General features: G+C 42.0%; 1 protein-coding gene across 7 annotated transcripts in view; it reads right to left on the bottom strand.

Moving 5' to 3' along the window:
* Nucleotides 1–26706, bottom strand: part of LOC128688501 (uncharacterized) — a 784466-nt gene that overhangs the window by 82793 nt on the left and 674967 nt on the right. For all 7 annotated transcript variants that reach the window (XM_070084425.1, XM_070084432.1, XM_070084431.1 and 4 more), the window contains one exon: nucleotides 11151–11391. In XM_070084425.1, coding sequence (XP_069940526.1) covers nucleotides 11151–11391 — 241 coding nt within the window. The remainder of the gene's footprint in view (nucleotides 1–11150; nucleotides 11392–26706) is intronic.

Genomic DNA, 26706 nt, shown 5'->3' on the forward strand with positions numbered 1-26706 from the left:
GTAATTAGTGGTATCAAAATGATCTTGCTATGGTAATCTGTTGTTATATAGAATGAAGTTCTAGTATATATATTACATGATTTGACTTTTGCATGATCTAAAAAATCATTTTAATGCGATTTGTAAGTTAGCTCCGCCTGATCAATATATTTTTCACATCTTTTGTATTTTTCAATGGGATACCAAATTTATCAAAAACTAGAGCCAAACAAACAAAACCGATGATATATTCGAAATCAGCATCACAAACTTACCCATAAATCGGTGTAATATAATTGGCCAGAAAATGAGTGTTGACCAGTTATTATTATTATTTATTATTATTAAAGATTAGCCGGTATTTTCCCGGCCCGGGCCTTTTCCAAGTGGTGGCCCGGCCTTGACTCCCTCTTTAGGGAGTGTCTGAGACCTAAGTCTCCCATGGGAGGAGGCACAAGTACCTCCTCATCTTTGGGACCAACTGTCCCCAGGCCTAGCCACAAGCTAGGCCTCTCTGGTCTGCCATCCCCGCCCCAAAGGGGCTAATGGGAATGACAGTCTTATGAGCTAAAGGCTCGGGCTCAGGCACCTACCCTACCCTAGAAGGGTTAGGCATGGTATCAATGTGTGTTGACCAGTGAATTATTATAATTATTACTGATATCAATTATTAATTTTGCATAAACGCAGAAAAATTGTGTGCCCATTTTTTATTGGATTGCGACTTCCCATTTTCTATTGCCAGTGGAAAAGTATTATAGAAAATGTAATTAGTCTAATGCAAATTATCGAGTTAAAAACCCGGAGGAAAAGCAAAAATGTAATCAATACCGAATTAAATGGAATGACAAAGAGAAGATGCACAAGAGAAAGCGTGTAGAGGAAAGCAATATAGAGGAGACAAAGGATGATAGAGAAGGAGAAAGAAGGAACTGGAGAGGCAATAATACAGAGAACGAATTGAAAATAAAGAGAAGGGGAACTGAGCTCTGGGAGAGAGAAAGCAATAAGGAGTAAAGAAGGTGGAAGACTGGAAATGGGAAGAATGGCCGAAATATTAAACAGAGGCAAGAGAGCAAACATCGGAAGAACAGAATAAGGGAGAAAGGACAGAAGAAACGTGGGAAAAGAGGAGTGGAGAAATACAATAGAAGGTAGGAGGTGAAAACGAGACAAGATTGAAAGACCACGTTGTGAAGAATTGATTAAATTCGTGGCGGTGGAACAAAAAAAAAAAAAAATAGCGTGATCAGTCGTAAGGTTAGAGCTGACTGGATGGGCGGGGGAAGTTGCTTTGATGCTGGTGAAGAGTTCTTGATTCACGGGACTGGAGCGTTCATTTTCTTCCTCGGATCGACCTTCAGTGCCTGGCATTCTTCAGACACTGAAAAATATAAATCTACACAGGTTTCGCGCTTCCCTAAAAATAATAATAATATTAATAATAATAATATATATTATTATTATTATTATTATTATTTTATTTATTATTATAATTATAATAATAATAATTATTATTATTATACTTGATGAATTCTCACACTATGACTAGTGTACCTTCGACCAAGTACTTTTAAGCTGTAACCTGAAACATGTGACCGTCGACCTTTAACCTACGAAATTTGACCTTAAAACCTCTGACCTTATATCTGTAATCTTTTGACCTTTAACCTCAGACCTGTAACCTGTAACCCTTGACCGTTCTTGACCTCTTTTGCATACATAAAAAAATGATTTTATTTTCCCCCCCATAGGGGGTAAAACATATTGTCTATTTTCGATAGACATTCTTGTTATAGACCTGTTGGTCTGTTCCTATTTGGTCTTTTATTAAGGGCTATTCCTGATGGCAGGCACCGAAGAGTCTTCGAGTGTGTTGTGTTCCCTTGTGCTCCACTGATTGAGATGTTGCCTAGTGAACGAACGCGAGGACGTAATACTAAAAATAGTTTATGTTATTATTATTATTATTATTATTATTATTATTATTATTATTATTATTATTATTATTATTATTTGTAGTAGTAGTAATATTGTAGCCATTGTTATTCGTATTATCATCATCGTTATCATCATCATCATGATGGGAAGTGTTAAATCCTTAGGTATATATGTCATGTAGCGCCTGGGGAGTGGGCAGATACTGAGGTTTGATCCAAAGAAGGGGAGCTATACTGCGAGAAACACAAGAATCGACTGAGCAAATTTAATCTAGAAACATTTAGAAGAGTGAAGGAGAGGAAATCTAATCACGACATACAAAATACATTGACAAATTCTTTGACATACGAGGAGCAAATGCAATGGAATATTGATGGAAGATTGAAAACACAGTCTTAGGAATGTCAGGAACTACTTCTTCAGTCTCAAGGTGGCAAGGAAGTGTAGTGAACTGGAAGAGGAAGAGGTAAATACTAACTTGATACCCAGCTTTAAGAGTAGGTGTGTCACAATTCAGGACAATACTACTCAAGTATAGGTTTATAGGAGGGTCCAGGAGTTTTCCCTGTTAAAATATTTCCTTCCTCTAAGCCAGTGGTTCCCAAACTGGGGGTAAATTATCCCCTGGGGGTAATTTAACCATTTTTGGGGGGTAATGGAGGGGTGACAGAAAAAAAGTTATGAATTCTGAAAATCAAGAAAACAATGCGGTACCCGGTATGAGGATTATTGTTAACTTTGTCTTAGTATATAAAATTGTAAAGTAAACCTATTATAAGTAAGTAATAAAGTTAAACCAAATAATAAACATCAAAAACTAATATACAGTATTAGAAAAGAAGAAATATATAACTAAGTGTGTGGAAACTCAAAAGTATTTTGACAAGTATGCTTCAGGACAAAAGTCACTCAGTAGCCCAGATCGACCTGTCCAGTACGCGTCACTCACTTCCTGAGGCTGCCTCTATTTCACACTGTCAGTTTATCTGTGAGCATCAGCCGAGGTAGACATAAGCTGGTATGTATGTGTACTGCCCTGTGCAGTATATAGTTAGTATTTACCCACTGATACTGTGAATTTGTAGCTCTTATTAATTTTATATATAATGTATGTGTGGTTCTTACGTTTTCAATGGTTTTGCTAGGATTAGCAGAGTATGCGAGGCTGTATACGTTCACGTTTAGCCATATATATCAATAATAACAACATTTTGTGAAAGGGGTAACATGCTTTATGTGGCATGTTAAATTGGGTAACAAGCTGAAAAAGTTTGGGAACCACTGCTCTAAGCTGTCCTCCACACATAAAGGCAAAATCTCCAGTCACCCTCTTTCCCTGCTCCACAAATGAGACCCCGGTTTCCCAGTCCTTCTTCCATTATATATCCCTGGGGTGGGGTGGGAGTTAGGGAGTAGGGGGTCATAAGCAGGGGCATAATGAGTGTCAAACAGTGGGTGTGGACCAGGGTGTCGTCCAACCGTCCCCAAACACGACATACGCATCTGACTTCATTAGCTAAATCGCCCGGCAAATGGCTCATCCATTCACACCCACTCAACAGACATCAGATTAGCAGCGATGTGGATGGAGTGCCTTTTGCAGTTACTCGCAGCTATCGCTGTGAGTATCGCAGTTTGTTTATGATTATTATTATTATTATTATTGTTAAGATACATGAAAGAGTAGCATTTCTTCTCAGCCCAACTTTGCTTCCACTATTTATTATAATATCACCAGACTTTAATAAGTCTTTCATGCCAGCATGTATGATAATAACATCATTACCTCAATAGACATACACAGACCAACAACGCTGAAGATTCGTGTGATGAAGTACGGTTGTGAGAAGGGTTGGGAATGGAGAGAGGAAGGAAACGGGATCTTTGGTAACTATTTTAGTCTTGGTTGGGTCTTTAAAATGTGTTGAAGACTGGGAGGAAGACAAGAAGGTATTCTTATACATCTTATTTGCATTTTCTTTGCGATTTGTATTAAGATTTATTGCTTTGAAGTGAAATGTTAATCTGTGAGGAGAAAACTTGAAATGGATTGGAAGTAGATTGTCCCCTCTGTCCGTCTCTCTCTATCTTTCTTATTTTAGGACATCTGTGGACTCGAAGTATTGAAGGCTAAGTGCTTTTAAAATCAGACGAAAGATCATCCTGGGTGTTAAAATATAATATGGAGAGTTCCTTCCTTATGGGACATACTTGGTACACAAACATTCCATCATCGGGAAGCTTAAACTGAGCTCTAGGCGCTATAATATCTGAAAATTCTGGGATGCAGATTGTGACTTTAAAGAATCCCTGGCGTAAATTCCTACCCTGTGATATTAGTCACACAGCAGCAGCACCAGCAGTGTATGTCGCAGCAGTGTAACAACAGCAGTGTATGTCGCAGCAGTGTAACAACAGCAGTGTATATCGCAGCGGTGTAACAACAGCAGCAGAAGTAGTGTCTGTCGTAGTAGTGTACCAGCAGTAGCAGCAGCAGTAGAAGTAGTGTCTGTTGCAGCAGTGTACCAGCAACAGCAACAGCAACAACAGTAGTGTATGTCGCAGCAGTGTAGCAGCAGCAGCAGAAGCAGAAGTAGTGACTGTTGCAGCAGTGTAGCAGCAGCAGCAGAAATAGTGTCTGTCGCAGCAGTGTAGCAGCAGCAGCAACAGCAGCAGCAGCAGCAGAAGTAGTGTCTGTAGCAGCAGCAACAGCAGCAGAAGCAGAGAACCCGGAAACACACTAATGCCAGAGCACTTATGAAGGTTCTCGGTACTTGAGTTTTAATGATCTAGGTTTTAGACAATCCTTGTGAAGACGACCTTTTTTTTACTTAATACTCTCATAATAGCATCTCTCTCTCTCTCTCTCTCTCTCTCTCTCTCTCTCTCTCTCTCTCTCTCTCTCTCTCTCTCTCTCTCACTCACTCCTTTTCTCCATCTCTCCTTGCCTTCTTCCCTCCTTTCATACCTTACTCTCCCTTCATCCAGGCTTTCCCAATTTTTCAGAGTTAATAAAAAAAATTGCCAGCGCGAACGCAAGTTGTCAGCTAAAATTAAATAGGAATTCCTGTTAGACCGGGAAAGAAAATAATACACATTTACCCCCCCCCCGCTACATTTTTTTATGATTACTTCTAATTATCGTTCTTGATGCACACGGGATTTATAAAATTCCTTGCAAAGTCTGCAACTAGTCATACACAGTGCAAACAAGCGAAGATGAAGTAACTAGAGTAACACAACACTAAAGATTAGTTAGAAATATGCAAGACAGCTCGTCAATCTTTTAGCGTATCGTGAACCATGATATACGTATACATGTACATGGATGTATAGTGTGGCCTAAGTGTAAGTTGAAGTAGCAAGATGTACCTGGTATCTATATTACTCTAACCACGGACGAGTGGAATTGATCAATAACAGCACTGCGCTAGCCAAGGATTCGAACCCGTTTTGTACTGGCCTGCCTCATGGTAAGCTAGGGTTGGGTGGTCCTGTGGTTTAAAGCGTTATGTGGTTCTCGCTTACTATGAGGCAGGCCAGTACAACATGGGTTCGAATCCTTGGCTAGCGCAGTGTTCCATAGCTCCCCATGTGACGCTCTAGATCACTCAGCCACAGATAAAAACATAAAGAAGGAGCACTACAGCAGGCCTACTGGCCCAAACTATTCAAGTCCAAATCACCTACTGGCCTAAGTTAGTCAGGACCAAGTCACATCCACTTAAGAAGGAAAAAGCAATGCATCAGACCTAGTGGTCCAAGTCAGTCAGTTCCAACTCACACCCTCCCACACCCACTCATGTAGCTGTCTAACATATTTTTAAAACTACATAACGTTTTAGTTTCAATGACTCTACTCGGGAGTTTGTTCAATTCATCAAACCAGTATTTTCCTATATCCTTTCTAAATCTAATTTTTTTTTCAGCTTTAAACAACTGCTGCGAGTCCTGTCTTGGTTTAATACTTTTAGCACGTTATTTACATCCCCTTTATTTATAACTGTTTTCCATTATACACTTCAATAACATCTTCCTTAATTCTACGTCTCTCTAGAGTGCAGATTCAGGGCCCTCAGTTTATCCTCGTAGGAAAGATTTCTGATTCAGGTTTCAACTTTGGCATCCCTTTTTTGTGCGTTTTCCAGCGCATAATCTAAATGAGGCCTAACCAACGATATTTAGAGCTGAAGGCTCCTGAGAACCCGAGGACTCCTGTTATTTATACTTCTTGATATGAAGCCAAGAATTCTATTCACTTTTTGCAAACACGCACTGCTGTCTTAGTTTTATATTACTGCTAACCAGACCTCCCAAATCTTTTTCGCAATCAGTAATATTAAGATCTACATTATTTAGATAATAAGTGTTATGGTTATTTTCCTTTCGAACGCATAGAACTTTGCATTTGTCTACATTAAACTGCATCTGCCACTACGATCACTGCATCTGTCTGTTGAGATTTTCCTGCAGCGTTCTAGTGTCCCTGTCAGAATTAATTCTATTCTGGAGTCGTCAGCAAACTTTCTTATGTCATTATTTATGCCCTCATCTATGTCGTTTATGTAAACTGTGAACAACAAAGGGCCCAACACTGATCCCTGTGGAACACCGCTAGTGAAGCGTCCCCGCTCTGATTTCACCCCGTTTATGTAAACTCTCTGTTGCCTATCTGTCAACTACGTCTCTGTCCAGGAAAAAAAATCTCTTCCTATCCCATGAGTCTCTACTTTCCTTAATAACCTCCGACGTAGAACTATATCAAAAGTCTTAAAAGTCCATATACACAGTTTCACATATCACATGCATTACCGTGACCTATCCTCAAATACCTTAGTGAAAAAAGTTAGCAGAATCGTAAGGCAGGAACGCTCTTTGTAAAACCGTGCTAAGCTTCATTAATCAATTTATGTCTCTCAAGGTGGCTTCGAACAGCCTCGGTAATTATTGATTCCATCAATTTTCCCACAGTAGAGGTTAGGTTTATTGGTCTATGGTTCGATCCTAAGGATCTGTCTCCTGCTTTGTAGATTTGCCATTTTCCACTTATCAGGCATCATGCTAGTTTGTAGAAATATGTTGAAAAGACAAGCCAGGGGTTTGCTAAGTTGCTCTTTAAATTTCTTTAAATCCCTCGTGAACAGTTCATCAGGGCCCGGTGATTTGTTGGGTTTTCTTTTCTCTCTATTTGTCTGAGAACCATGTCACTAGTGACTTTGATCATGCATAACTTATTTTCGTTGTGTTCTACATAATTCATTATTTCTGGAATTTTATTAGTATCTTCCTGCATAAAAACTGAGAGGAAAGAAGTGTTAAAGGTCTACATATCTCCTTATCACTGTCAGTGAGCTGACCCGAGTAGATTTCGAGCGGGCCTATCTTGTCCCTGATCTCTACTTCTCTTATTCCTTTTTTTATTTTTTTTTAGTTGAATATATTGATTTCTTAACTGCTTATCTTCCCTTTTGATTCGCCTATAAATGCCTCTCTTTTGACCTATGATGGGGTTTCTTATATTGTGATTACCTGGAGAACCCAGCTTGTCTGCATCTACCCGTTTCGAAGCCTAACAAGAAGCGAGAGCTTTGGCTGTCGGCTAGCTGGCTAACCGGAGTAGCCCGTGACAACAGCATAGCCAGGGACCATGACTATAAATGGTACTCTCACTTATATAATACTACACATTTATTAAACTGTTGACAGTTTATCCGTTTACGGTCATTTTTGTTTGATCTAATTTCTCTGTTTAGAACATAACTAGTCTGAGCAGCTAAATCTATGCTTTGAAAAATGTCTCGTGTCGGCAACCATCACCACCTATCTGACTCATGGTCAGGTCATTCCCGTTCAACCCACCCAAGTAATTTCGGAGTCTTATGAAATCTGCCAAGCGGAAGTCAGGAACAATGATTCGTTTGTAGTTATAAAGGTAAGTCCATGATATGTTGAAACTGATATATTGTGATCACTTTTCCCAAGCTCATCATTAACCTCAAGATTATTAATTAGTGATTCCTTGTTGGCAAGAACTAAGTCTAGCATCGTATCAAGAAAGCTACTACACTCAAGATTTCCTGTCAAATTGCTCCAATCAATTTGTCTAAAGTTAAAAATCTCCCATTAATGCAACATTTTCCTATCTAGATGTCTTATGAATTTCGTCCGATAGAAATTTACTGTATTCTCTATCAAGGTCTTGGGCCTGCAAATCACATCCAGGATTAGTTTTTCACGACCCTTGAGAAACTGTAGTGAAACAGATTCCGTGTCAGACGCTTCAAATTTTCCTCCTAACCCCGGGCACGCCAGTGAATCTCAAGTATGGTTTTAAGCTATTTCATTGTCTTCCTGATTGTATGTCTACACGAGTGATTTTATATCAATGCACCATGCAGAATCAAGAGGAGGTATATACAGAGAAATGGGGGAATGAAATAGCTTGAAACCATGCCTGAGGCTCACTGGTGAGAAAGGGGCTACCTAGATTTTGGTGGCATCTGCGACTAAGTGGTGTAAAGTGTCACTTGGGGAGCTATGACACTCCCAAGACGCAGTTCGAAATCCTGCTGATTGCGATCTTAATCTGCATATACCCCAGCTTGTTTCTGGGGACAATTCATTAGCTATATTCTTCTAGTAATGGATAGGGCTCACCTTTTTCCTTCAGAACAGCCTCAGTTCTTCGTAGCATTGATTCAAGAAGGTACTTAGAACATTGCTTAGAGATCCTGGTCCATATTAACATGATAACATCATGCATTTGGCACAGGTTTGTCGGCTGCACATTCATGCTGTGAATATTCCATTCCACCATACCCCAAAGGTTCAAGCCAAATTACGACCCTACAATCTACATGTCGCTGCAGAAATCACGATTCGTCTGTCCAGTTTTGGTGAGACTGTGCCAGTTTTCTGTTCTTAACTGACAGAAGGGCAACCCAGTGTGATCTTCTGGTGCCTACCCATCCACTACAAAGTGCAACGTGTTGTGCATTCAAAGATGCTCTTCTGCATGCCACTGTTGTATGAATTACTTTCGTCTTCCTGTCAGCCTGAACTAGTCTCCTCTGACTTCTCTCATTAACAAGGTGTTTTCGTCCACAGAACTGGCACTCACTGGATGTTTAGCGTTTCTCACACCATTTTCAGCAAACTGTAGACTTTGTTGGTAAAAATCCTTGGAGATCAACAGTTTCCGAGACTCTCAAACCTCCCCGTCTGGCACCAACAATCATTCCTCAGTCAAAGTCACTTAGATCACATTTCAAAGTCACTTAGATCACATTTTGATGTTTAGTCCGAACAACAACTGAACCTCTTGACTATGTCTGCATGCTTTTAGGCACTGACGTGCTGCCACGTCAGTGCCAGGAGGAGCAGGTGTACAGGTGTACCTAATAAAGCGACCAGGTGCTTGCCAACATGCTCAGGGCTGCAACATCAGATAGGGAGATTGCCCGTCTCCAGGCTGTGAGTGCACATCACTCCGGGGACTTCCTCCAAACAGTTCCCATATCGGCAATGGGAACGCGACTCGACCCTAAGACCCTCCGTATTGCAGTGGCTCTGCGCCTTGCTGCCCCAATTCACACAGAATATATGTGTATTTGCGGCGAAGTGCAAGCAGACCAATACGGTCTACATGGTCTTAACTGTTCCAAAACCAAGGGCTGGCATGCAAGACACAATGAGGTCAACGACATCATTAAGAGAACCCTTGCTACAGCTGGATGCCCTGCCGAGAGGGAGCCACGATCACTTGCAGCAAACAATACCCACAACCCAGCAAACCGCCCCGACGGGATCACCATCTATCCTTGGAAGAATGGCAAGCTCTTAGCATGGGACTATACCTGTGTGTCCACACTGGGTGACACCTATATCCATCACAGTGTGGGGCGACAGGGAGGAGCTGCTGACCACAGGGAGGAGTACAAGATCAGCAAGTACAGGGACATTAGCCAACAGTATCAATTTGTTCCAGTGGGATCAGAGACCTTGGGATCATGGGGAAAAAATGCCACACGTTTCCTTAAAGAATTGGGTTCCAGACTCATCGACACCACCAGGGACCCAAGGGCAGCCACTTTCATGTTCCAGCGCCTCAGCGTCGCCATCCAGAGGGGAAATGCTTGCTGCATACTTGGCTCACGTCCAGCCTCGGAGGAGCTGGAGGAAATTCATCATCTTTGATACATTGTGCCATTGTATTCATGTTTATGTTTTTTTCTGTAAATGTATTTTGTTTATTAATAAATGTTCATATATATATATATATATATATATATATATATATATATATATATATATATATATATATATATATATATATATATATATATATATATTTATATATATATATATATATATATATATTTATATATATATATATATATTTATATATATATATTTATATATATATATATATATATATATATATATGTATGTATATATATATATATATATATATATATATATATATATATATATATATATATATATATATATATAATGGAAATACTAAGTGAAATACTATATAAATTTCATGAATAATAAGCAGACAAACATCATTTATGGAAAGAAAGAGAGAAAATTACGGCCAGGAAATGGGAAAAACACTTGAATAAAATTTATGTCTATTTCCACCGCCAAATTCATCTATCCGCCTATCTGCATGCGTTCTCATCAATCTAATCGTTCTTCTTTTTTAAATTCCTCCATCTATCCATTTCATCTATCCATTAACTTATTTTACTTCGGTCCACCCAACTACCTGTCTCCTATCTCATCCATCTATCTCTCCCTATGTCTCAAATTATTCATTTATCTTCACTTTTTATTATTTTTAATTCAACCTATGGAATATTCCCTTGTAATTCTGTCTGTCCACGAGCACGTTTCTTATTTAATTTATTCAACTACTAGACTTCTGTTCTCTCTATGCATCCCCAGTTCAATCTTACCACTCACCATTCATACTCTTGTCAGTTCCACCCGTCTTTTCGTTTACCTGCAACCCATACGTCTACTAAAAGTTATTCTCATTAAAAGATTTTAGAATTTTTTTAATTGTCCCATCGAATTTATATTTTGGGCATCGAACTCATCTTCTGGGCATTGAACTCACCGTCTGGGCGTAGATCTCAACTTCTGTGCATCGAACTCATCTTGTGGACATCGAACTCACCTTCTGGGCATCGAACTCACTTTCTAGACATTGAACTCACCTTCTTGTTGAGCTGGACATCGGTGAAGATGGAATGAACCCGCCAGGTCTTGGAGAACATGGATCCGAAGGCCAGAGTGAAGCCGGCCATGAGAACCCAGGCGCGGGCGGTACAAATGTAAGGGAAGCTGGTCTCACTGGTTAGTTCCGAGTCCAGCCCTAGCAGGATGACGGAGGTGTAGGTCAGGATGCAACCCACGATGATCACGTTGTTTAGGTAAGGCGACGACATCTTGATGTACCTACCAGGGGAGGGGGAGGGAAGAAGAGTGGAAATGTTTATTGTGAGAGTATGTGGGACAGAGGCAGAAATATACGATGTGACTGTTTGTTAGCCCTATAAACAACAGAGACAAGAGGCAGAGAAAGCTTGTGAGAGGGAGTATGTATGGGAGGCAGAAAAGATAAAAGAGTGAGAGTATGTGAGGGAGGGAGGGAGGGAGATGCGGAGGATGTGTGAGAAGATTTGATGGTGAGAGGGCGTGATTCAGATAGAGTCACGGAGGGGGTGCTAGAGGCTTTAGGGAAGGAGAGTGCGAGTGAGACTGGGACAGAGGGCGTGAATGATAGTATGATAGAGGGAAAAGTGTGAGGGAAGTTCGAGGGAGAGAAAGTGTTGGGGAATGAAGGTGTGAGGTAGAAATGTGTGCGAAGGTGGGAATAAGTGGATAAAAGATGTGAGGGAGAGAGGAAAGTTGAAACAGAAGAAGGAAGTAACGGGGAGCGGAGGAGAGTACATAACAGTAAGATTGAAGAAGACAAGATCATGAAATACATGTATGAATAGAGGGAAGAAAAATATGAGAAAGAAACAAAGATGAAAGAAGAGAGGGAAGAGACAAGAACAGACAGAAAGATCTAAGGAAAAAATAAAACTGGAGAAAACACACAATCAGACAACTGTCTCTCCACTAGATGCTGCCAGAGAATAACACACAACAACGTCCTCCTGGTTGCCCATATACGTGAGATGAGAGAAGGAGAAGATCGCCCCAGCCTCCCTGATTCATAGAAGCCGACCTCGTATAGGGGATCATGGATGAACACAAGATTGATGAATGAGAGAAGGAGAGAGGCAGCGAAAGAGAGGGGAGGGAGGGAGGGAGGGAGAGGAGGAAAGGATGGAGGTGATGATGGAGAATGAAGGAAGAAAGAGAGGAGAAAGAAAGGAAGTAAAACTAGGGAAATTATGTAAAGAGGGTAAGTGAAGATGAAGGAGGAAGAGAAAGAGGAAGAAAAGGGAAAGGGGGATACCGGATTAAGCAGAAAAAGAGGAAGAGAAGAAGGGGAGAATGGAAATATGAAAATGAAGAGATTTACAAAGAGTAAATTTAAAAAAAAGAGGAGGTGGAGAAGAAGAAGAAGAAGAAGAAGAAGAAGAAGAAGAAGAAGAAGAAGAAGAAGAAGAAGAAGAAGAAGAAGAAGAAGAAGAAGAAGAAGAAGAAGAAAAAAAAAAGAAGAAGCAGAAAAAGAACAAAATGTTTGACAAGAAAATGAGGAGAAAACTGCATTAAAATTTCTGTACGTTTCCAATACTTTTTTTCCATCTCGATGAGAATAAGTTTAAAATCCAAAAGTTTTAAAGAAAAATGAGGTGAACCGAAGGAGGGAAAGTTAGAGGAGGAATAAAAAACAGTAGAGAAAGTGCGGACAATATGATGCAAAAAGAAAGGAACTAAATTATAATGACAATAATTACAGTTACAAAGATGACAAGAGAGAAGGGAGAAAGAAAATAAAACTGAAGAGAAGAAGGCGAGAAATCACATAATTCAGTAAATGATAATGGAAAGAGGAGACAGGATAAGCCATACTGATGGAAAAAGCTTCTTCTGAGTAACAGTCCATCATGATAAAAGGCTCTTGATCCAAAGGATCGGAGTTACCTCCTCCTCTTCCTTCTCCTCCACTGGTTTAATCCTGATTGCCTCCCATTCCCCAGGCGCTATATAATTCCCCACGGGTCTAGAGCTTTCCCATCAGTATAACCCCCCCCCAGGTAATATTGGGTTGTCTGTATTTTCCACACACGTCCCACACACGTCCCACACACGTCTCGCACACGTCCCACACACCTCTCACTCACGTCCCACACACCTCTCACACACGTCCCACATACGTCTCACACACGTCCTACACATCTCTCACACACGTCCCACACACGTCCCACACACCTCTCACACACGTCCCACACACGTCCCACACACCTCTCACTCACGTCCCACACACCTCTCACTCACGTCCCACACACCTCTCACACACACCCCACACACATCTCACACACCTCTCACACACATCCCACACATATCTCACACACCTCTCACACACCTCTCACACACCTCTCACACACGTCCCTCACACCTCTCACACACGTCCCACACACGTTTCACACACGTCCCACATACCTCTCACACATGACCCACACACATCTCGCACACCTCTCACACACGTCCCACACACCTCTCACACACGTCCCACACACCTCTCACACACCTCTCACACACTTCTCACACACGTCCCACACACATCTCACACACGTCTCACACACGTCCCACACACCTCTCACTCACGTCCCACACACCTCTCACACACACCCCACACACATCTCACACACGTCTCACACACGTCACACACATTCATCTCACACACGTCCCACACACCTCTCACACACGTCTCACACACGTCTCACACACGTCTCACACACATCTCATACACATCTTACACACGTCTCACACACGTCTCACACACATTTCACACACATCTCACACACGTCTCACGCACGTCTCACAAACGTCTCACACACGCCTCACACACGTGTCACACGTGTCACACACGTGTCACACGTGTCGCACACACGTGTCACACGTGTCGCACACACGTGTCACACGTGTCGCACACACGTGTCACACACGTCTCACATACATCCCACACACGTCTCACACACGTCTCACACACGTCTCACACACGTCTCACACACGTCTCACACACGTCTCACACACATCTCACACACGTCTCACACACGTCTCACACACGTCTCACACACATCTCACACACATCTCACACACGTCTCACACACGTCTCACACACATCTCACACACATCTCGCACACGTCTCACACACGTCTCACACACGTCTCACACACATCTCACACACATCTCACACACGTCTCACACACGTCTCACACACATCTCACACGCGTCTCACACACGTCTCACACACATCTCACACACATCCCACACTCCTCATACACATCTCACACACGTCTCACACACATCCCACACACCTCATACACATCTCACACACGTTTTTCTTTCTCGCACTGTTCGCTACATTTATCACTGTAATTAAAAAAATCACTCTACAATAGCACTGAACTTTGGATTCAAGTTACTACAGTGAAATCCATGAATAACTTATCTTATATCCTTTACAATTAATACCGTGCATCAATACCCTTCAGGCAACTCCTAATTTAGTTACGACTGCAGTTTCAGCATGCATTTTATTTCCTTCATTTCTGCCCAATATAAGCCTCTCTCTCTCTCACTCTCTCTCTCTCTCTCTCTCTCTCTCTCTCTCTCTCTCTATATATATATATATATATATATATATATATATATATACATTTGTCGTGCCGAATATGTAAAACTGGTCAATTAGCAAGAACTCATTTAAAGTTAAGTCCTTTCTAAAATTTTCTCTTATACGTTTAAAGATATATTTTTTTCATTAATGTTGATGTAAAAATTTATAATTTTGCACCAAAAGGAACTTGGAAAACTTACCTAACCTTATTATAACAAGCGCAATTTATTTTAGCCTAACCCAACTAAATATATTTTAGATTTGTTTACAATAATTTAATACTAAACAAACACAGTGAAATATATTTTTTTCGTTAGGTTCAGAATGATTTTGGCGAAATTATTGCATACACAAATTTTCACTTGTCCTATATGGCAAGATGAGCGTTGCTATTTAAGCCAAGATCACAAGTTCTGCCTATTCGGCACCGTGGACTCCCTAAACTCTTAAATTCACTGTTGAGTCCCTAACTCTTAAATTAACTGTGGACTCCATAAACTCTTAAATTCACTGTGGACTCCTTAAACTTTTAATTTCACCATAGACACCCTAAACTCTTAAATTCACCGTAGACACCCTAAACTCTTAAATTCCCTGTGGGCTTCTTAAGCTCTTAAATTCACCGTTTACTCCCTAAACTCTTAAATTCACCGTGGACTCCTTAAACCCTTAAATTCACCCTGGACTCCCTAAACTCTTAAATTCACCGTGGACTCCCTAAACTCTTAAATTCACCGTGGACTCCCTAAACTCTTAATTTCACCATGGATTCCTTATTCTATCATCAGTTTCTTTTTAAAAATCGTAATTAAATCTACAATTACACAGAAACAACTAATTTACCAGGTAAATCTTAAGCCAAAATACTCACCTACCGTAATACTTCAGAAGAAGCAGTCAACAACCTTAAGCTCTGATTAAGGTCTTCCATTTAATAAATAAACAGTTTATCAAAACAAAGCTAATAATGAGGGGTGAAGATGCATTTACTACCAAGACAAAATAAATGATTCCAGTTAGTGTCACGTTGAAGAAGAGAGAAGAGAGGACGAAAATATCACATATACTAATTTTAGACTGTCCTTAATGCAGGGGCAGATCTACTGTGTAACTAATGAGTCTTAAGCCTTTGGGAACGTAATCCCGGAGGGGCCCCAGAAGCCACTTTAATCCACATCGCTTAAAAATTTTGGATCTACTGTTTGAGAAGAGGTTGCGACGGGGCCCTCATAACAGTTCAAACTTCAGGGCCCCAAAAATGTAGGTCCTCCACTGTTTTAATGCATTATGAAAGTCCACCATTTTAAGTGCTAGTAGCACTAGCTGCTCGCCCAGCGTAAATACCTGGAGAGGGTTCCAGGGGTCAACACCCTCACGGCTCGGTCTGTGACCAGAGGACGACGAAGCCTAGCGATAGAACGGATGTATTTAATATTTCCGAGTAAGTGGTGCGAGTTACACGCACTCTCACGAGTGCCGCAGTGTGAGTACTACTATCTCAGTGCGAACAGAGTTCCTTGCCCTTGCCCTTGCACTCTCATACACTCACTATTAACATGCTGGGGGTGTACTGCACTCCCATGCACTCACCAACAGCATGCTGGGGGTGTGATGCGCTTCCGTGCACTCACCAACAACATGCTGGGGTTGTAAGGCATTCCCTTGCACTCACCAACAACATGCTGGGGGAGTAATACACTCCCATGCACTCACCACCAACATGCTAAGGGTGTAATGCACTCCCATGCACTCACCAACTACATGTTGGGGGTGTAATACACTCCCATGCACTCACCAACAACATGCTGGGAGTGTGATGCACTCCCATGCACTCACCAACTACATGCTGGGGGTGTAATACACTCCCATGCACTCACCAACAACATGCAGGGAGTGTTATGCACTCCCATGCACTCACCAACAACATGCTGGGGGTGTGATGCACTCCAACGCACTCACCAATAACATGATGAGGTGTAATGCACTCCCATACACTCACCAACTACATGCTAGGGGTGTAATACACTCCTATGCACTCACCAGCAACATGCTGGGGGTGTAATACACTACCATGCACTCACCAGCAACATGCTGGGGGTGTAATACACTACCATGCACTCACCAGCAACATGCTGGGGGTGTAATACACTACCATGCACTCACCAGCAACATGCTGGGGGTGTAATACACTACCATGCACTCACCAGCAACATGCTGGGGGTGTAATACACTACCATGCACTCACCAGCAACATGCTGGGGGTGTAATACACTACCATGCACTCACCAGCAACATGCTGGGGGTGTAATGCACTCCCATGCACTCACCAGCAACATGCTGGGGATGTAATGCACTACCATGCACTCACCAGCAACATGCTCGGGGTGTAATGCACTCCCATGCACTCACCAGCAACATGCTGGGGATGTAATACACTACCATGCACTCACCAGCAACATGCTGGGGGTGTAATGCACTCCCATGCACTCACCAGCAACATGCTGGGGATGTAATGCATTCCCATGCACTCACCAGCAACATGCTGGGGGTATAATGCACTCCCATGCACTCACCAGCAACATGCTGGGGATGTAATGCATTCCCATGCACTCACCAGCAACATGCTGGGGATGTAATGCATTCCCATGCACTCACCAGCAACATGCTGGGGATGTAATGCATTCCCATGCACTCACCAGCAACATGCTGGGGATGCAATACACTACCATGCACTCACCAGCAACATGCTGGGGATGTAATGCATTCCCATGCACTCACCAGCAACATGCTGGGGATGCAATACACTACCATGCACTCACCAGCAACATGCTGGGGATGCAATACACTACCATGCACTCACCAGCAACATGCTGGGGGTGTAATACACTACCATGCACTCACCAGGAACATGCTGGGGGTGTAATGCACTCCCATGCACCCACCAACAACATGTTGGGGGTGTGATGCACTCCCATGCACTCACCAACAACATGCTCTGGTGTAATACACTCCCATGCACTCTCCAACAACATGCTGGGGTTGTAATACAGTCCCATGTACTCACCAACAACTTGCTGAGGTGTAATGCACTCCCATGCGCTCACCAACAACATGCTGGGGGTGTGATGCACTCCCATGCACTCAACAACAACATGCTCGGGTGTAATGCACTCTCATGCACTCAATAACAACATGCTCGGGTGTAATGCACTCCCATGCACTCAACAACAACATGCTCGGGTGTAATGCACTCCCATGCACTCACCAACAACATGCTGGGGGAGTGATGCACTCCCATGCGCTCGCCAACAACATGATGGGGTGCAATACACTCCCATGCACCCACCAACAACATTTTGGGGGTGTGATGCACTCCCATGCACTCACCAACAACATGCTGAGGGTGTGATGCACTCCCATGCGCTCGCCAACAACATGATGGGGTGTAATACACTCGCATGCACTCACCAACAACATGGGGGGGTGTAATACACTCCCATGCACCCACCAACAACATTTTGGGGGTGTGATGCACTCCCATGCACTCTCCAACAACATATGCTGGGATGTGATGCACTCCCATGCACTCACCAACAACATGCTGGGAGTGTAATGCACCCTATTCACTCACCAACAACATGCTGGAGTGTCATGCACTCACCAACAACATGCTAGGGGTGTAATACACTCCCATGCACTCAACAACAACATGCTTAGGGTGTGATGTACTCCCATGCACTCACCAACAACATGCTGGGGTGTGATGCACTCCCATGCACTCACCAACAACATGCTGGGGTGTGATGCACTTCCATGCACTCACCAGCAACATGATGGGGGTGTAATGCACTCCCATGCACTCACCAACAACATGCTGGGGGCGTAATGCACTCCCATGCACTCACCAACAACATGCTGGGGGTGTAATGCACTCCCATGCACTCACCAACAACATGCTGGGGGTGTAATGCACTCCCATGCACTCACCAACAACATGCTGGGGGTGTAATGCACCCTGATGCACTCACCAACAAGACACACACACACACACACACACACACACACACACACACACACACACACACACACACACACACACACACACACACACACACACACACACACACACACACACATACATCAAATGACGATCTGTAAGATTAATAATTTTCCCTTGAAAATGGCAGGGAACACATAGTTAAAATACCTACCCCCTCCACTTCCTCGGATCGAACCTGATTACCTCCCACCTTAAGCATCAAGTAACTTCTACTCTGTTTATCTTACATCTCCGAGCGTGTCCGAATACATTCATTCGTATCATATTGTTTTGTATCATATATCACGGTATCGTACGGCATCATATGTCAATTCGTACCGCATCGTAACGTGCAGTGTTGCATCGTATCGTATTGCATTCCCCCGGCTGTATTTCCCGGCCGTATTTCACAATTTACAGCCGAGTATTATTAACCAAAATTGGCGTATTTCCTGCCTTTATTGCTATCATTCCCGGGAGATGAATCATCATTCCAGGCGCGGAAAAATGACGGATGTGTCAGCGCACTCACTGCCTGTCACCGCACTCACTGCCTGTCACCGCACTCACTGTCTATCACCGCACTCACTGCCTGTCACCTCACTCACTGCCTGTCACCGCACTCAATGCCTGTCACCGCACTCACTGCCTGTCACCGCACTAACTGCCTGTCACCTCACTCACTGCCTGTCACCGCACTCACTGCCTGTCACCGCACTCACTGCCTGTCACCGCACTCACTGCCTGTCACCGCACTAACTGCCTGTCACCTCACTCACTGCCTGTCACCGCACTCACTGCCTGTCACCGCACTCAATGCCTGTCACCGCACTCACTGCCTGTCACCGCACTCAATGCCTGTCACCGCACTCACTGCCTGTCACCGCACTAACTGCCTGTCACCTCACTCACTGCCTGTCACCGCACTCACTGCCTGTCACCGCACTCACTGCCTGTCACCGCACTCACTGCCTGTCACCGCACTCACTGCCTGTCACCTCACTCACTGCCTGTCACCGCACTCACTGCCTGTCACCGCACTAACTGCCTGTCACCGCACTAACTGCCTGTCACCGCACTCACTGCCTGTCACCGCACTCACTGCCTGTCACCGCACTCACTGCCTGTCACCGCACTCACTGCCTGTCACCGCACTCACTGCCTGTCACCGCACTCACTGCCTGTCACCTCACTCACTGCCTGTCACCTCACTCACTGCCTGTCACCGCACTCAATGCCTGTCACCGCACTCACTGCCTGTCACCTCACTCACTGCCTGTCACCGCACTCACTGTCTGTCACCGCACTCACTGCCTGTCACCGCACTCACTGCCTGTCACCGCACTCACTGCCTGTCACCGCACTCACTGCCTGTCACCGCACTCACTGTCTGTCACCGCACTCACTGCCTGTCACCTCACTCACTGCCTGTCACCGCACTCACTGCCTGTCACCTCACTCACTGCTTGTCATCGCACTCAATGCCTGTCACCGCACTCACTGCCTGTCACCTCACTCACTGCCTGTCACCTCACTCACTGTCTGTCACCGCACTCACTGCCTGTCACCGCACTCACTGTCTGTCACCGCACTCACTGCCTGTCACCGCACTCACTGCCTGTCACCGCACTCACTGTCTGTCACCGCACTCACTGTCTGTCACCGCACTCACTGCCTGTCACCTCACTCACTGCCTGTCACCTCACTCACTGCCTGTCACCGCACTCACTGTCTGTCACCGCACTCACTGCCTGTCACCGCACTCACTGCCTGTCACCTCACTCACTGCCTGTCACCTCACTCACTGCCTGTCACCGCACTCAATGCCTGTCACCGCACTCACTGCCTGTCACCTCACTCACTGCCTGTCACCGCACTCACTGCCTGTCACCGCACTCACTGCCTGTCACCGCACTCACTGCCTGATCATGAGGAATAACAGTGAGGAATAATAAACAATGATTATTTATAGACTCTGAGGAATAAGAGATAGTGAGAAACAATAGACAGTGAAGAATAAGGGATAGCGAGAAATAATAGACAGTGAGGAATAAGAGATAGTGAGAAACAATAGGCAGTGAAGAATAAGGGATAGCGAGAAATAATAGACAGTGAGGAATAAGAGATAGTGAGATATAATAGACAGTGAGGAAAAAGAGATAGTGAGAAATAATAGACAGTAAGGAATAAGAGATAGTGAGAAATAATAGACAGTGAGGAATAAGAGATAGTGAGAAATAATAGACAGTGAGGAATAAGAGATAGTGAGAAATAATAGACAGTGAGGAAAAAGAGATAGTGAGAAATAATAGACAGTGAGGAATAAGAGATAGTGAAAAATAATAGACAGTGAGGAATAAGAGTGTGAGAAATAATAGACGGTGAGGAATAAGAGATAATGAGAGATAATAGACAGTGAGGAATAAGAGATAGTGAGAAATAATAGACAGTGAGGAAAAAGAGATAGTGAGAAATAACAGACAGTGAGGTATAAGGGATATTGAGAAATAATAGACAGTGAGGAAAAAGAGATAGTGAGAAACAATAGACAGTGAGGAATAAGGGATAGTGAGAAATAATAGACAGTGAGGAGTAAGAGATAGTGAGAAATAATAGACAGTGAGGAAAAAGAGATAGTGAGAAATAATAGACAGTGAGGAATAAGAGATAGTGAGAAATAATAGACAGTGAGGAATAAGAGATAGCGAGAAATAATAGACAGTGAGGAATAAGAGATAGTGAAAAATAATAGACAGTGAGGAATAAGAGATAGTGAGAAATAATAGACGGTGAGGAATAAGAGATAATGAGAGATAAAAGACAGTGAGGAATAAGAGATAGTGAGAAATAATAGACAGTGAGGAAAAAGATATACTGAGAAATAATAGACAGTGAGGAATAAGAGTGAGGAATAATAGACAGTGAGGAAAAAGATATAGTGAGAAATAATAGACAGTGAGGAATAAGAGATAGTGAGGAATAATAGACAGTGAGGAATAAGAGATAGTGAGAAATAATAGACAGTGAGGAATAAGAGATAGTGAGAGATAATAGACAGTGAGGAATAAGAGATAGTGAGAAATTATAGACAGTGAGGAATAGTAGACAATGAATAATAATAATAAACACTGATGAATAACTGACAAAGCATAGCAGTAATAGACAATGAAGAATAATAGATAATGAAGAAAATGCGTCTGGTTCTTCATAAAATTTTCCACGTCTCTGCGTCGACTCTTGACACTTTAAGAAGGGAAGGAGGATCTAGGGGCCCTTGATGTTTGTTGAAGGGGCTCTTGATTCTAGGAACTGGAGTTATTCTTCCCTTTAATCGGAATAAAGCTGGCTCTGACATGACACTTACTGATTTAGTGCTCCAGTTTGATAACGATAATTATAATAATAATAATAATAATAATAATAATAATAATAATAATAATAATAATAATATAATAATAATAATAATAATAATAATAATAATAATATTATTATTATTATTATTATTATTATTATTATTATTATTATTATGATTAATAATAATAATAATAATTAGTAACCCTTTTTCCTGTAATAATTACTAAAAAGAAGAAGAAGAAGAAAATTGTCAAAGTGGGAAGTCTGAATGTGCGTGGATGTTGTGCAAATGATAAGAAAGAGATGATTGTGGATGTTATGAATGAGAAGAAGCTGGATGTCCTGGCTTTAAGTGAAACAAAGCTGAAGGGGGTGGGAGAGTTTCAATGGAGAGGAATAAATGGGATTAGGTCAGGGGTTTCAAATAGAGTTAGAGCTAAAGAAGGAGTAGCAATAATGTTGAAGGATAAGTTATGGCAGGAAAAGCGGGACTATAAATGTATTAATTCAAGGATTATGTGGAGTAAAATAAAGGTTGGATGTGAAAAGTGGGTTATAGTAAGCGTATATGTACCTGGAGAAGAGAGAAGTGTAGAGGAAAGAGAGAGATTTTGGGAAATGTTGAGTGAATACATGGGGAGTTTTGAATCAAGTGTGAGATAATGGTGGTTGGGGATTTCAATGCTAAAGTGGGCAAAAATGTTATGGAGGGAGTAGTAGGTAAATTTGGGGTGCCAGGGGTAAATGTAAATGGGGAGCCTTTAATTGAGCTATGTGTAGAAAGAGGTTTGGTAATAAGTAATACATATTTTATGAAAAAGAGGATAAATAAATATACAAGGTATGATGTAGCACGTAATGAAAGTAGTTTGTTAGATTATGTATTGGGGGTTAAAAGGTTGATGGGTATGCTCCAGGATGTACATGTTTATAGAGGGGCAACTGACATATTGGATCATTATTTAGTTGTAGCTATAGTTAGAGTAAGAGGTAGATGGGAAAAGAGGAAAATGGCAACAACACGCAAGATGGAGGTGAAAGTTTATAAACTAAGGGAGGAGGAAGTTCGGGTGAGATATAAGCAACTATTGGCAGAAAGGTGGGCTGGTGCAAGTACGAGTAGTGGGAGGGGGGGTTGAAGAGGGTTGGATGAGGTTTAAAAATGCAGTATTAGAATGTTGGGCAGAAGTTTGTGGTTATAGGAGTGTGGGTGCAGGAGGAAAGAAGAGTGATTGGTGGAATGATGAAGTAAAGGGTGGCCCGGTGGTCTGGTGGCTAAAGCTCCCGCTTCACACACGGAGGGCCCGGGTTCGATTCCCGGCGGGTGGAAACATTTCGACACGTTTCCTTACACCTATTGTCCTGTTCACATAGCAGAAAATAGGTACCTGGGTGTTAGTCGACTGGTGTGGGTCGCATCCTGGGGGACAAGATTAAGGACCCCAATGGAAATAATAAGTTAGACAGTCCTCGATAAAAGAGAAAAAGTTAGCTTATGAGAGTTTTTACAAAGCAAGTGTTATAAAAAGAGTAGAGTATATGGAGAGTAAAAGAAAGGTGAAGAGAGTGGTGAGAGAGTGCAAAAGGAGAGCAGATGATAGAGTGGGAGAGGCACTCTCAAGAAATTTTAATGAAAATAAGAAAAAAATTTGGAGTGAGTTAAACAGGTTAAGAAAGCCAAGAGAACGAATGGATTTGTCAGTTAAAAACAGAGAAGGGGAGTTAGTAGATGGGGAGATGGAGGTTTTGGGTAGATGGCGAGAATATTTTGAGGAACTTTTAAATGTCGGCGAAGAAAGGGAAGCGGTAATTTCATGCACTGGCCAGGGAGGTATACCATCTTTTAGGAGTGAAGAAGAACAGGATGTGGGTGTGGGGGAGGTGCGTTAGGCATTACGTAGAATGAAAGGGGGTAAAGCAGCTGGAACTGACGCGATCATGACAGAAATGTTAAAAGCAAGGGGGGATATAGTGTTGGAGTGGTTGGTATTTTTATTTAATAAATGTATGAAAGATGGGAAGGTACCTAGGGATTGGCAGAGAGCATGTTCCCCTTCCCTTTATATAAAGGGAAGGGGAAAAAAAGAGATTGTAAAAATTATAGAGGGCTAAGTTTACTGAGTATACCAGGAAAAGTGTACGGTAGGGTTATAATTGAAAGAATTAGAGGTAAGACAGAATGTAGGATTGCGGATGAGCAAGGAGGTTTTAGAGTGGGTAGGGGATGTGTAGATCAAGTGTATACATAGAAACATATATGTGAACAGTATTTAGATAAAGGTAGGGAAGTTTTTATTGCATTTACGGATTTAGAAAAGGCATATGATAGAGTGGATAGGGGAGCAATGTGGCAGATGTTGCAAGTATATGGAATAGGTGGTAAGTTACTAAATGCTGTAAAGAGTTTTTATGAGGATAGTGAGGCTCAGGTTAGAGTGTGTAGAAGAGAGGGAGAATACTTCCCGGTAAAAGTAGGTCTTAGACAGGGATGTGTAATGTCACCATGGTTGTTTAATATATTTATAGATGAGGTTGTAAAAGAAGTAAATGCTAGGGTGTTCAGGAGAGGGGTGGGATTAAATTATGGGGAATCAAATACAAAATGGGATTTGACACAGTTGCTTTTTGATGATGATACTGTGCTCATGGGAGATTCTAAAGAAAAATTGCGAAGATTAGTGGATGAGTTTGGGAAAGTGTGTAAGGGTAAAAAGTTAAAAGTGAACATAGAAAAGAGTAAGGTGATGAGGGTATCAAATGATTTAGATAAAGAAAAATTGGATATCAAATTGGGGAGGAGGAGTATGGAAGAAGTGAATGTTTTCAGATACTTGGGAGTTGACGTGTAGGCAGATGGATTTATGAAGGATGAGGTTAATCATAGAATTGATGAGGGAAAAAAAGTGAGTGGTGCGTTGAGATATATGTGGAGACAAAAAACGTTATCTATGGAGGTAAAGAAGGGAATGTATGAAATTATAGTAGTATCAACACTCTTATATGGGTGTGAAGCTTGGGTGGTAAATGCAGCAGCGAGGAGACGGTTGGAGGCAGCGGAGATGTCCTGTCTAAGGGCAATGTGTCGTGTAAATATTATGCAGAAAATTCGGAGTGTGGAAATTAGTAGGTGTGGAGTTAATAAAAGTATTAGTCAGAGGGTTGAAGAGGGTTTGTTGAGGTGGTTTGGTCATTTAGAGAGAATGGATCAAAGTAGAATGACATGGAGAGCATTTAAATCTGCAGGGGAAGGAAGGCGGGGTAGGGGTCGTCCTCGAAAAGGTTGGAAGGAAGGGTAAGGGAGGTTTTGTGGGCGAGGGGCTTGGACTTCCAGCAGGCGTGCATGAGCGTGTTCGATAGGAGTGAATAGAGACGAATGGTATTTGGTATCTGACGATCTGTTGGAGTGTGAGCAGGGTAATATTTAGTGAAGGGATTCAGGGAAACTGGTTATTTTTATATAGCCGGACTTGAGTTCTGGAAATGGGAAGTACAATGCCTGCACTCTAAAGGAGGGTTTCGGGATATTAGCAGTTTGGAGGGATATGTTGTGTATCTTTATAGGTATATGCTTTTAAACTGTTGTGTTCTGAGTATCTCTGCAAAAACAGTGATTATGTGTGAGTGAGGTGAAAGTGTTGAATGATGATGAAAGTATTTTCTTTTTGGGGATTTTCTTTCTTTTTTGGGTCACTCTGCCTTGGTGGGAGATGGCCGACTTGTTAAAAAAAATTTATTATTATTATTATTATTATTATTATTATTATTATTATTATTATTATTATTATTATTATTATTACTACTACTACTACTACTATTAGTGATGGTACGTCCTATATATTATTATAATAAATTCTTGATGCTCTTTCATAACATCTCGACGTTTCGCTCTGTGTAAAGCGAAACGTTTATCCAACGGAACGAGTATTTTTTTAGACAATAATAGGCTATTAGGATCCACCTCCGAGGCGCTTTACAGTGCTGCTCTTCAACGAGTTCAACACAGAACAAGTAAGCCAGTGACCTCTGACCTTTCAGAGTTATACAGTACGAGAAGAGGTCACAGTCGATGCTAGTGTTGCAGCTATGTTAGCCAACACCAACGTGTGTGAGACACACACACACACACACACACACACACACACACACACTATATATATATATATATATATATATATATATATATATATATATATATATATATATATATATATATATATATACATACATATATATATATATATATATATATATATATATATATATATATATATATATATATATATATATATATATATATGTATGTATATATATTGCCTTGGATCAACGTGTAGCGCAAGCTACACGCCTAGGTATTAGTCCAGTGTGGTGAGTTTAGTATAGCACTGCGTACCTTGTTCCAAGGTTCGTAGGTTATAGTCTCCTTCAGCCAGAAATCAGTGTTTGTGTATATTTCGCCTGCTCTTGCGAATTCCTTGCACACACACACACACACACACACACACACACACACACACACACACACACACACACACACACACACACACACACACAGATATATATATATATATATATATATATA

Source organism: Cherax quadricarinatus, chromosome 13 (genome assembly GCF_038502225.1).
Source record: "Cherax quadricarinatus isolate ZL_2023a chromosome 13, ASM3850222v1, whole genome shotgun sequence".
Lineage (NCBI taxonomy): Eukaryota > Metazoa > Arthropoda > Malacostraca > Decapoda > Parastacidae > Cherax > Cherax quadricarinatus.